A 13,791-nucleotide genomic window follows, 5' to 3' on the forward strand; every position below is an offset into this window, starting at 1 on the left:
GATCTAATCCAAAAAAAAAAAAAAGAGTACGCCCTTGAGCCCCTACTCAGTGCTGCCCCCTGTGGTCAGACTTTATGGAAGGTGGAATTACAACAACAGGGAATTCAACTAAGGTGTGTGGAGTGAGGTGTCCTGAAATAACTTAAGAGTCTCTCCGTGTCCTTTAAGGCTTTTAATCTGTATTGTAGCAAGTGAGCATCTAGTTAGGAGATATATTTATAGCTAATAAACTTTTGCAATAGTGTGTGGCTGAAAGGCATTCAGCAAAGCCGATGCCTGCTACTTTCAGCTATGGCTTATATGACAGCCTGGCCCATATCACAAACCATTTCCATGAGAAAAAGAATTTAAGTCATGTGTTTTGCTCCCTATGGTCTTTTATATATATCTGTATATTGGTTTTTATGTAAAAATAAAGCAACCTTGCTTTAAAAGTGTCAACAAACATTAATTCCTCAAGGATACAGTAGACATTGCTCTAAAGAGTAGAAAGGGATTGAAAATAAATCACATTTTACAGCAGTGAGTATATAGGAAGCCCGAGCAATAGCAGCAAGCAACCAGAACACAAGGTTCTATCTTTAAACTAACCACTCGGCTTTCTCAGTTTTATGGCATGATGATTGAGTGACTCCAGTGCCAGTCATTCCCCTTGGGTCCACCTTTCAGTGCTAATGACCTGAGCTTCTAAGAAATTACAACAGGAATCCCATCTCATAAACAAGTACATCTCTCTTTGGAAAGCAATTTGGAGCTACACTCAGGCTGGACTCAACTTCTACTATGGAACCCAAAGTGAGGAAATGGTAAGTTGTGGAACACAAACCCCTATAGATGTGTCAGAATTTACCAGACAGATGGAGAGGCCAGCCTTCTGTAACATGTGAAGACCTTGGTAGGCCACAACATTTATAGCATTTGGCATCACTCCAGGGCACAAAAGCTACAGTCCTCACTGAGACCAAAATAGATTGGCCTTGGCCTTGCTGAGAGCCATTACAGCAATTCAAGGAGTGCAGAAGAGACACTTCAAAGTCAGGCTGGCAAGGGCTGTGCAGAGTACCAAGGTCTAAACGGAGGGCAAGGGCAACCCTTCAACTTCTTTGTAAACAACAGGTTTCCAGCCTACAGTGAATACAGAGGTCAGACTTCCAGTGTGGCCCTCTCACAATGCTAATTTGTAATGTAACTTGGCATTGCAATGCACGTTTTATACATGGGGAAACTACAGTGGAACAGAAAAAAAGCTGTCTAAGTTCATAGCCATAAAAGCTTCCAGGGCCAGGTCTTGCTTTCAGGTCCCTCGCCAGCTACTCGATCATTCTAATGAAACTGTTTACTAAATACTGTGTTCCCTTCCTGCAGGTGACACTTTGACAGGTCTTGGTAAAACCTCTACCTGAGATGTCAGAGCTTCAAGTATCACCCTTGTCTGGAGCAGCAGCTCTCAAACTCGAGGTTATGTCAGTGCGACTTGGGGGTGGGGTGGGGTGGGATGGGGTTGTTAAAGCCCACACTGTTGGACATGATTCCAGATTTTCTGATGAAGCAGTTCTGAGGTTAGGTCAGGATTCTGTGCGATGGACAGGGCCCTAGACCAGCAGTTCTCAACTTGTGGGTTGCAACCCCTTTAAGGTGGCATGTTAGCTATTTCCACTATGATTCATAACAGTAGGAACAAAATAGTTTCATGGTTGGGGAGGTCAACGCAACCCAAGGAACTGCGTTAAAGGGCTGCAGTACCAGGAAGGTGGAGAACCACTGGCCTAGATGATGGTAAAGCTGCTCACGTGTGTCCAGGCTAAGAATGAATGCTGTCCAGGACCCTGAAGCATCACAGGACCGTGAGCTGAGTAGCAAACTGCATGCAGTCCATCAGAATTGCCCGTAGAGCTGCTACACCACAGGCCTCAGTCCCACCTCCTATATCTTTTGATATGATGAGCTCAGGGTTCTGTTTCTGAAGAGCCCCATAAACGATGCTAGCAATCCATTGCCTTAACCACTTGGCCACCTCATCTCTGTGATGCTTGCAGACAGGAGCCTGGCATGGCCATCCTCTGAGAGGCTCCACCCAGCAGCTGACTGACACAGATATAGATGCCCATAGCCAAACAGTGGATGGAGCTTGGGGACTCTTAAGGAAGAAAGATTGCGGGGCACAAAGGGGATAGGAACTCCACAGGAAGACCAACAGAGTCAATTAACCTGTACCCTTGGGGCTCTCAGAATCTGAACCACTAACCAGTTAATTTATTAGCATGAGGAGCCCACCAGTACAAGGGCTCCATTGTAACTGTTTGACTGAGTTATGCTCCTAAGTAAGATGAATGGCCACACACTCCAGGTCAACCTTGTGTCCCTCTCAGCTCATGTATCACTATGAAAGTATGACTTAAATAACGTCAAATTTGGTGCTCTTGTCCTATAAGGGAGTACGTGCTAATAACTGACCAGGGCTCTCTCTCCAGAGTGAATGTGTTTCATAGCTTAGGAAGTCTGGTGTTAAAGGGGTTGCAACCCACAAGTTGCGAACTGCTGGAAGTCTGACCTCAGTATTCACTGTAGGCTGTGTAGGCATACACAGACTGGAACCAGGTCTCTCGGCACGTACATAGCAGATATGCAGCTTGACCTTCATGTGGATCCTGAACAACCTGAATGGGGATTATCCTGTACATGGGATATGTTCTAGCTGGGCTGCCTCGTGTGACTTCAGTAAGAAAGGAAGCTCCTAGGCCCGCAGAGACTTAAAGTGCCAGGGTTGGGGGCACTCCGGGTGGCCCAGCACCTACTCAGAGGAGGAGAGGGAGAATGGGGAAAAGCATGCAGGAGGGGATGGCTGGGAGTGGGGGCAGTGAGTGGGATGTAAAGTGAATAAGTAATAAAATAAATAAAAAGATGCTAGCATATGATCCTGGCCAAGGAGACTGGCAGAGAGGATCAGTCCTCTTCGCTGCTTACTTCTGGAAGTTCTGCTTAAAAGCTTGCCTATGCCCCGCCGGATAACCCTCCATCCATGTGCATATGGGCAATATTAGCTAGACACGGTGGGATATAAATACACACCCACCAGAATGAAAACGTCCCACTAACTTCCAAACCTCAGCCTGTCTGCGACAATTCTTTTAAATGGGGTTCCTGCAATGATTTTTCTTGAGACCCTAATTGTGCACATTTAAACATATTTTAACATGACAAGGTAATTTATTAAGCAAATCGATTGTGAGTTTAGAGTGGGCTCCTAAGCTATGAAACACATTCACTCTGGAGAGAGAGCCCTGGGGACACAAGGTTGACCTGGAGTGTGTGGCCATTCATCTTCCTTAGGAGCATAACTCAGTAAAACAGTTACAATAGAGCCCTTGTACTGATGAGCTCCTCATGCTAATAAATTCTCAAAAAAATGCTACTTGGAATGGTCTAGGATGGATGGAGAGACAAACAGATGAATGGACAGATGGAAGGATGGAGAGACAGACAGACAGATGATGGATGGACAAACAGATGGATGGATGGATGAATGGATGGATGGATGGATGATGGGTAGATAAGTAGACATACATATATACATACATAGAGTCATATAATAGCTCAGAGCTAAATGCTTAATGACACATAAACTGTTTTATAAGAACAGCAGCCAGGTTGAGCAGTACTCTAAGTGCTGTCTGTCTGTCTGTCTATCAGCACATTTACTCCTCACCAACTCCCCAGGCAATGCACGCACGGCACTGCCCCACGCCCAGATCACACTGAAGTGGAACAAAAGAACTCTATTCCTTGTGTCTTCTGCTTTCTGGTTGTTAATGACATCACACCACAAGGCAAGAAACTAATAAAGCCAAGTTTTCTTTTTTCAGTTTTAGCTCACAATTCTAGTTCAAAGTCAAGAGGGCATGTCCAGCAAGGACCTGCCTGCCAGCAACATGGGGAGGTGATGCAGGGGCATCACATGGTGAGAAAGGAGCCATAACAGATCTGGCCAAGCAGACAGCCACCCCATTATAGAGCTAACCTATCAACACATCAGTCAACTAGTCCCATGAATGCATTAATCACCTCAGCAAGATTCCCCCATCCTATTCTCTCCTAATAGAGATTACATTTCCCCACAAGTTTTGAATGAGATCATCCATAGCCCCATCATAATAACAGGAAGTCTAGCTGCTGCCCAGCATGAGAAGGCTGGAGTCCTCGTCACCTGCCGTGATGAACATAGTGACACTTCTGGGGCACAACAGGCACGGAGGCCATGCCTGAATTTAATAAGGGAACATATCAGCAAACATAGCTGAGGGACATCTCACAAAACAGTGAGCCCACTGAATTCAGAATTGCCAAGGACCAGGACCAGAAATTGGAGGATATCCGAGGAGTTTGGACTAGACGTATGTCCAAGCTGGAGGTCATAGGCAGTAATGCAACCAACGACTGCCATGAATGTGGCGCAACACCATTTGTCACGTAGAAACCAAAATCCAGAAGTCAGATGTCACCCAACCAAGCTGGCTGTCAGGTGTGGACAGGAAAGCTGCTCCCAGGTTCTCTCGATCAATAAAGCTAGGAGCTGCGTCCAGCGTGTATATTTATGTGCATAATCTCATGCACATACGTCTACATTAAATCCAACAGAAGAGTTCCTTCTGATTTCCACCCTTTTCCTCTTTGCAATTCCCATCTCCCCTGGATGTCATGAACATTCGTATATCTATACACGTAACCACCCTCCGACTGAGCTCATTCTGCTGCATCCCGTCTAACACTCTCTTCACCCCATTGGGGCTATACACCCCGACTGCCGTTAGCGCCCCCAGCCTGTTCAGACTCTACCTCCCTGCATAAGCCACCTTCCTCTGTGAATGCTTGCTCCTCCCCTCCACCTCAAACGCTCAGCTAGACTTCCCCTTCACAGGCTGTGCCTTCCTTCACTAATTAGGCTCCCTGCACCAGGCACTCTCTTCGGTTGGCCGCTGTCTGCTACAGGGTGGCTCTTGGACCACAAAGGCAGCATTCACACCTGAAACATGGCAGCCCAGGCCTAAGACTTTATGATTCAGAAAGAGGGAATGAAAGTGCAGGGGGAAACATTTTGCTAACATTTAAATGAAACATATAAAATTCCTAAGTTGGATACATAATTTTTCCACTACTTCATATTGTTCCTAAGATTTTATGTCAGCATCTAATAGTGGAAAAAGGAAAAGCAGACGTTTTAAAATACATTATGAGATATCAAAGCATCAAAAGTTCTTACAGAATTGCACACCAGGATTCAATTTCCCATTTCTACACGTACATATCTCTAACAAAAATTCTCTGTGGCTTGACTTCAGATTTCAGAGGTCAGAGAACAAACCTAGACCTTTAGAAGGAAACTTGTTTTATGAGATTTCTAAGACACTATGTAGCCCAGGCTAGTTGCCCACTCCAATCGTACCTCTGATTCTCAATACAGGGATTGCAAGATTATGTTATTGCAGTGTTAACCAAATTAAAATTATCTTAACAGCACCCCTTGATGAAGTCTTCAGTGAGCTGATCAAAGTGAAGCAGAAAGCAGATGATGCCTTCGATAGCCCAATTCAATCTTACCCTGGAGAAGATATTTTCCAAGGAAGAAGTTAGGGATCTCTTTGCTTTGTTTTTCAGAACGTCAAGCTTGAACCTCCCACCACTTGTCGAATTCTCTGGGATTGTACTATTTGAAATAATCTAGGAAAAGAAAAACAGCAAGGTTAAAGTGTCAACACACTTGAGGTTCAATGAGGTTTTAAATGTAGGCTCAGGAATAAGCAGTAAAAGAAAAAATGCAAGCAATCTTCAAGTCACTCAACTAGGATGTAATAATTTAGGTTCCACACTGTGAACACGAAGATTATAAGGAAGAGAGTTTAATATTCTAAGTAATAAAAAAGAGAGAAATAAAACCTTTCCTCTGTGCCTCTCCATTTCACACACATTTCCCCACTTCATTTACCAAAGATTAAAAACTCAGGATGTCTGCTGGGCAGTGGTGGCACATGCCTTTAATCCCAGCACTTGGGAGGCAGAGGCAGGTGGATTTCTGAGTTTAAGGCCAGCTTGGTCTACAGAGTGAGTTCCAGGACAGCCAGGGCTACACAGAGAAACCCTGCCTCGAAAAACAAACAAACAAACAAAAAACTCGGGATGTCACTTTTTCTGCTGTCTACCACCATCTCTTTCCAACGTGTCTGTATTGTGTCCCAGTCAAGTGGGTAAAGTAAGTTTCAAAGCTGCAATCTAATGGTGCCTCTGTTAAACTCTGTTTTCGAGGTTGGAGAAGTGGCTCAACGATAACGAGCACTGGTTGCTCTTGCAGAGGACTCAGATTCTGATTCCAGCACATCCAAAGTAGATCGAAGTCTTTCATTAACTCCAGTTCTAGGGAACCCAGTACCTTATCTGACCTCTGCAGTCATCCTGTGCACACACGTGGACAGACAGACACAAGTGCAGGCAAAACAATCAGACAGACAAGATAAATAAATCTTACACAACAATGACGACAAACCCTCCATTTTTATTTGTATGTGGCCATGTACTTTTCAGAGTAGTAAAGCTCCATCAGTAACATGAATCAGTGGGGTGTCCACAGTTAGGTGCTCTATGTATTTAATCCCATTACAGTTCTCTGCTGACATGAGAAGGTGAAGCTAGGGAAAACCCTTGAGATGGGCCCTCAAGTACTAGATAAGTGAAAAATATGTTAATATCAATGCTGAGAAGAGAGGTGCTGTGTTTTAGGGGAATTTATCTCCTAGACATATTTAATGTCACACAAAGGTCAGAAAAAAACAGACTGAAAGGGCTGCTGGTTCCCAAAGGCCACATCTGATCAATGCTGCATCTGTGGATAGGAGGGGAATGGGAAGGCAGCTCAGCTAGCGACAGAGTTTCTGCATGTCCGACCACCTGAGTTAGACTCAAGGGAGATGCCTAGAAAGAGAGGACTGACTCCCTAGAACACTCCTCTGACCTCTACACTCATCCACACTCAAAACACACAAAGCCAGACATGGTAATAGGAGCTTCTAATTCTGCCTCTGGGGAGGCTGAAGCAGCAAGACTTGGAGTTTGGGGGAAGCCTGGACTCCATCTCAAATGCCTCCACACGAAAATAAGTTACTGATGCAAAAGGTGCAGTGAGATACAAGACCACGGTGTGTGTGTCCTCAGGAGGTGTGCATGTAAGATGCTTGTGTGTGTGTCCTCAGGAGGTGTGCATGTAAGATGCTTGTGTGTGTGTCCTCAGGAGGTGTGCATGTAAGATCCTTCTGATGGTGCTCTAGTGGCGGGCTTTGTCTGTTTGTTTGGTTTTTTTAATCATTTGTGCAACTGAGAATTCATTCAAAGCTATGGGCTCAGACATGCCATCCTTCACTTTACAGTGGAAGCAGGCATGCACAAGAATGACTATTGTCCATGTTACTATTCGGATAAAACAGGTGTAGAGATATGTAAACAAAAATCATAGGTCAATGTAATTTTAACATACTCATTCATTGTACATTGTGAACATACACGGTTGCCTTTTCTCTACCCAAAGTACCAAATTATTTTACATTTTGAAACTATAATGATTCTATCTATCTCCAAGCACCAATGTCTGCTAAAATTTCCCATAAACTTCATAAATGCTGGGTTTTTCTAAGGCACAGTAACACCCTAACAAAGATAGGAGCCCAAAGGAAAGAATTCTCTCCCATGTCCTATGTGATCATTTAACTCCAGGAGTGAATAAATGCACAGACAGACAGAAGCCAAGGAGGAGGTCTGGTCTCACCGCCGGCCCTTCCCCGATGTGCACGTGGGTCTTCTGCTTGGCTTCACAGAGCTGCCTCAGGTGCAGAATCACAAGTTCGTTCTCCTCCTGGTCGCTGATGGGTTTCATTTTCTGTTGAAAACATGAGGGGAGAGCCGAGTAGGGCAAACCAGACTCGCTGCTCTTGGTGTAGCCTCAGCTAGATTTACATGTGCAGAGGATATACAGAAACCTGGCCTCCCCATTCTGCCAGCCCTGGGAATGTGTATCTTCCAGGCAATGGAATGAAAAGAAGAAAGAATTCAATGACTGGATTCAGTGTCGCTCCTGACGTTCATTACAGGAGATCTGGGAAGAGTGTTACCTGAACCCGTTCAAAGATGTCAGCTTGCTCATTGTCCGTCAGCGAAGAGAGATGCCTCTGGATTACCAGCTTGGCTCGTGGTGGGTAGAGACCTAAAAGATGAGGAAGTGTGAGGTAGAGGCTGGCTGCAGAGGCCTAAGCGTACGTCGGCCATTACCCTTCTCTCGCCCCCTGCCCCCCAGGTTCCTAACCTTAGCCTTCTCAAGAAGAGGACCCTGGAGCATGACAGTGTTAGGACAAAACCTCGTGGCAAACCATGACACCTGAACCAGCAGAGGTCACGGTGGACCTGGATGGAGAGTGTCTACGAAGAATCTCTAATGCTACCAAGCACAGCCAGCTTCCACTCAGTAAACTCGCAAACCAACTGCTACGAAAACTCCCAACGGAACTCACATGGCAGCCCAGGGCCTGTATTAGTTAGAAAGTTAGGAAAGAAAGTCCAGGGCTAGCCTTAGCCACAACCTATCATAAACGTAAATTAATAGTGACATTGAAATACAGGACGACTGAAGCAGGGGTGAGCCCTATTTGGGCCTTCCATTTAAATAGAATAAAACTTCATTTAGGGCAATTATTCCATCCATGAGTCTTTACTTCTCTGTATTGAGATATTCATAAACCTTTCCATTGTGTTTTGTTGTCACTGCTGTTGCTCAGATCATCTCACTTTGTAGCCCACGTCAGCTTCAAGTCTTGTCACCTCAGCACTCTCTGTGCTGTGCAGCATGCCTTCCCATGTGTGCTAGACCATACATTCCAACAAATATTCCACACACACACACATAGTTTATATTAAGTCCTTGGAGAATTCTCTCCATAGGGATGTTTCTGTTTTTATTTTTTTAAAGATTTATTTTATGCATATGAGCACACACTGTAGCTGTACAGATAGTTGTGAGCCTTCATCTGGTTGTTGGGAATTGACTTTTAGGACCTCTGCTCGCTCCGGTTGACCCCGCTTGTACAGGTCCAAAGATTTATTTATTATTATAAATAAGTACACTGTGGCTCTCTTCAGACGCACCAGAAAAGGACATCAGATCTCATTACGGGTGGTTGTGAGCCGCCATGTGGTTGCTGGGATTTGAACTCAGGACCTTCAGAAGAGCACTCAGTGCTCTTACCTGCCGAGCCATCTCACCAGCCCTGTTTTTATTTTTATTTTTATTTTTTTAAAAAGAAGGTTTAATTCCCAGTGAGCATCCACTGTAAAGACACAGGTTACCTGTTACTGTAAGCATTGCCACTACATTTGGATTATAAAGTAGCCGTCTAGCTATATATAATATATAGTAAACTTTTAGATGGACTAGCAAAGTAATCTAGTATTGAGCAAAATAGATCAGAGGGTAAAGGTGCTTGCTGCCAAGTTTGAACCCCAGAAACCAGATGGCAGGAAGTGAGAAGTAACTCGTACAAGTTGTCTTCTGACCTCCGGACATGTGCTATGCCACACTAGGACCCACACCCCACTACACATAGCAATGTCTTCTGACCTCCAGACACGTGCTATGCCACACTAGGACCCACATGCCACTACACATAGCAACTAAGTAAATAGAACTTTAAGATGAAAAGATGCTATTGTAAGGTTCTCACTGTGAGGACGGTAAACACAGTCTGAAATATCAAGCCCTGAGTTCAGTGTTTCCCGTGCATCCGTTATTTTTACTTACAATGAATAAGCCAAAGATGCTGACTAAAAATACTTTCTTACGACTTAATTTGGTATTACAGAATTTAAATACAAGCATTCCCATGTTTTTTAAGCCTACTGTTAAGTTTTCTAATTCAGTTTCTAAGGAAAACACAGAGTGTCAGCTAATTGAAGCAGAGCAATCTGTTTGAATTTTAGCCAGGAGTGTGGGTGGATTTTCGAGGGGGGCGGTGTGTGTGAAGAGGGTACATGTGCTGTCGAAGTCAGAGGTTGATGTTGGATGTCTTTTTCTCACTCCCTTCCACCTCAGTTTGGAATGTCATTTCAGCTTCAGCTTGACTGCCTTGCTGTCTATCCCCTAAGACACAAGACACAACCATCTCTGCCCCTACCACACCAGCAACGGGCTAGCAGGCTTGTGCCACCATGATGTAGGTCTTCACGCTTCCACTGTTTGCCCTCCACCCACTGAGCCACCTCCTCGGTCTCTACGTTTTAGCTACTTCTTGAAAATTACCAAGATCTCTGCAGATAGTATAGCAAAGAAGCCTTTTTAAAAACTGTTTCATAAAAGTTAGAATTTAGTTCATGACTACAAGGAGTCATGGACAGCTGGCTCACACAAGCTTGGCCACGAGTGCAGCAGTTGAAGTTCACTATGAGGCAGGAACCGGGAAAAGGACAGTAACTTTTCATCCCCTCCTTTCTCTCAGAAGCACAAGCAAGATTCTGTAGAGAATCACACAGAGACTGCTGAAATCTATTTCGATGGTAGGAACCACTCATAAGCCTGGGTTCTTATGTACTAGCAAAGGCTCCTGAAGAGGCTCTCAGATGACATATTATCATATTGATTCTCAGACGACGTATTATCATATTGCTTCTCAGATGAGATTTTATCGTATTGATTCACACCCCTGCGTGAATAAAGAGGAAACTTTCCTGCTTCGTGCAGACTGTGAAATAACAGAGCAAAACATCAGAATTGGATCAGAATTGAACAGGTCAGAATTGGATTCCGGATGAAGAAAAGGAACTGGTGACGAGCAAGGAAGACTTGCATTGGGTAAGAGTTAATGTCGATGTCCATTTCCTGTTCGGAGCATTGTCCTGTGCTGCAGAAAGCAGGACAGAGACTCAGAAAACTCTGTGACCATTCTCTAAAACTAAATGGTCAAAGATGTTTCAAACTTAATTTATGTGTTCTCTTAAGTGGTTTTAAACTGATATGCTATCTATCTCTGCTAGTCAGTAAACTGTGTTTACCAGAATGTAGCCGGTTATGGTCGTACATACATTTTTAATCCCAGAATTCAGGAGGTAGAGGCAGGAGGATTTACATAGTTGAGTTCCAGGATAGCCAGGACTACGTAGAGACCCTGTCTCAAAAAAAAATAAAAATAAAAAATAAAAATGGAAAAAGAATCCATGCCAGGTCCAGTATCTTTTTCTTTCTTTCTTTCTGCTCTTGGGTCAGGATACAGCTCTCAGCTACTCCTTCTATGCTGCCTGCATGTCATCATGTCTCCCACCATGATAATGGACTAAACCTCCAAAACTGTAAACAAGCTCCAATTCAGGAGTTGCTGTGGTGATGGTGTTCAGAGCAATGGGACACTGGCTAAGACAGGAAGGTTTCCAGGACCAGCCATGGTTTCCTTCTTGCTGAGAGGGTCTTAAGGGGAAATCAGAGAGCTGTTGATCATCCTCGAGGTATGAGAACCACCTGAGAAATGGCTTGAAAATGGCTTCCACAACTTCCTCAGAGGGGAAATCAGAGAGCTGTTGATGATCCTCGAGGTATGAGAACCACCTGAGAAATGGCTTGAAAATGGCGTCTACAACTTCCTCAGAAGTTTTCTTTTTCTTTTACGTAGAGCTTCTGACAAGTTTGAGAGCGAATCTGTGGATCAAGTACTTCCAAATAAGCAGTTGCTGATAAATAAACACTTGGAGCTAGTACATCCAGGTTGTCAGCGATTGCTTTTATAATGTGCTTTATTTTGTTTCTATTTTTTGCTTTTTTTGGTATCTGAATACATCTTTTCCATCTTTCAGGATTAAAAATGCCTTTCTCTTTTAATGCTTTTTTTTTATTATTTGTTTTTTGTAAACTGGGGACTTTCTTAGATCCAACTGAAATATCTTATGGAAGGGCTCTCTCTCCCTCTATACAGTTAACTAATCCTGCATAATCACCTTCCACACAGATTATAATGTTCCCTTCACCAGCCACACAAATACACACACACACACACACACACACCTTCCATTTGGTTACATGCATTCCATTTGGTAAATGTTTTCTATGTTGTAAAGTAATAACCATTCTTTAAAAATCACCCTTATAAACTTTAAGACCTGAATATTACCTTGAGATAGATTTAGGTCAGAGAGTTGTATGGATATTCAATAAATCTACAGTTTAGCACATGCTTGTTTGGTGCCCATGGGATAGAAGTCACAACTAGAATCCACAGTGAGCGCATGAGCCTTACTGTGGCGTTTCCATCCATTACAGCATCTATCACCCAGAACCGCGTCGTGTCTTTGCTCACATGCCTGTCTTCTCCACACAAAAAGGGTTCTTCAGGCACAGTGCATGCCAAACATTTCTGCATCCCTGGCACCTCCTGCCTCGTCCACAGAGGACCGCTCACCAGCGTTATGAGACAGCATCTCAGCGCAGATCAAAAAACAAAACACTTGCTTCATGACACCACTTCCATCATCTCAACTCTTCCCAAGATCCTAAAGACCAAGCAAGTTTTGCTACCCTTCACAACTTTTAGAATAAAGGAATATATCACCAAGTGAGAAGAAGCACCAAAGGAAGGACTGAACAGTCTTTAGGGAGTTCGCGTCGCTCCCCTCAGTCAGCAAATGTTTGCTCAGTTCCCACTGTGCACATATATAACCAGGCATAAGAACTGTGGGAAATACAAGCTCCTGGCATGAGTTTGCCTTCAGAAGAAAAGGGAGAAAGACAAGGCTGCAGAAGCGACTGATGGCGCAGCTGAGTTTGACTGGGCTTGAGAAACGCTCGGGGGTGGGGAGGGGGCGATTCTTGTTCACAGCGAGACAAAGAACTAGTCACTGACAGTGGGGACTTCAGTGTCAAGATGCCAAAGCAAACTCCTCTCGAGCCAAAGCCATGTTCTGTGGTACCTTCGATTCTCTCACAGAGCTTATGCAAAGAGTGCATGGGGCAGGCCTCGCACAGCTTGATCTGCGTCTTGGCGCTCTGCAGCGCAGCAGCCGTGCTGAAAGCTTGCTTCAGAGTCAGCATGACCTCATCCACCTACAAGAAGAAACAAAACCTGTGTCTATAAAAATTGGCTTTCACGGAAACATTTAAAAAAAAAAAATAACCCAGCCGCAATGTGAGCCTTTATAGATGGCTGACTAAATAATAAATAATAGAATTCTGATGACTAACAGAGCTGGCAGAGAATGAACAGCAAGTGTTGAAGTCAGACCTTTCATCCATATAATTAAAAGCTAGATGAAATAAGACCACTGCAGTCTGTGGCAGAGAATGCAGATCTATTATTGGATTGCTATTTTCAAGTCTCCCAGGCAGCTACACTATCACAGACAGTTTAATTAGCAGATCAAGTCTCCGCTTAATTAAATGACTTATCAGATTAAACATCTCTTTGGAAGTTTCCTTGGGTATATATTGGGAACAACAAATTAGAGTCATATGTTCAATTGTGTTAATAGGCACCCTATTCTTGTAGGTTGTTCTTGGTGTAAACAAAGCTCAGTTTGAGTGGAGCTCTGAGGATAAATAATCTCCAGTTAAATACCAGTGGGGAAATCTACGACTACTGTTGGCCTGATGGCTACATTGTCTGATTTATTACCATCTTACTTATAATTTGTGATTTGAAGTTCTTGCATCTAAATTCCTAAGAACTGGCTCCCTCACTGTGGGGCCAGCAGCCCAGAATGGCCAGCCTACTTTCTGCATTGCTC

At 43.9% G+C, this 13,791-nt stretch overlaps 1 protein-coding gene across 3 annotated transcripts in view; it reads right to left on the minus strand.

The window, feature by feature from the left end:
• Tbc1d4 (TBC1 domain family member 4) overlaps positions 1 to 13,791 on the minus strand; it is a 174,617-nt gene that overhangs the window by 39,788 nt on the left and 121,038 nt on the right. For all 3 annotated transcript variants that reach the window (XM_031362940.1, XM_031362941.1, XM_031362942.1), the window contains exons 5-8: positions 12,979 to 13,111; positions 8,151 to 8,242; positions 7,808 to 7,918; positions 5,596 to 5,715 (exon numbers count right to left, since the gene is read on the minus strand). In XM_031362940.1, the coding sequence (XP_031218800.1) occupies positions 5,596 to 5,715; positions 7,808 to 7,918; positions 8,151 to 8,242; positions 12,979 to 13,111 (456 nt within the window). The remainder of the gene's footprint in view (positions 1 to 5,595; positions 5,716 to 7,807; positions 7,919 to 8,150; positions 8,243 to 12,978; positions 13,112 to 13,791) is intronic.

This window comes from Mastomys coucha, unplaced genomic scaffold (genome assembly GCF_008632895.1).
Source record: "Mastomys coucha isolate ucsf_1 unplaced genomic scaffold, UCSF_Mcou_1 pScaffold9, whole genome shotgun sequence".
Lineage (NCBI taxonomy): Eukaryota > Metazoa > Chordata > Mammalia > Rodentia > Muridae > Mastomys > Mastomys coucha.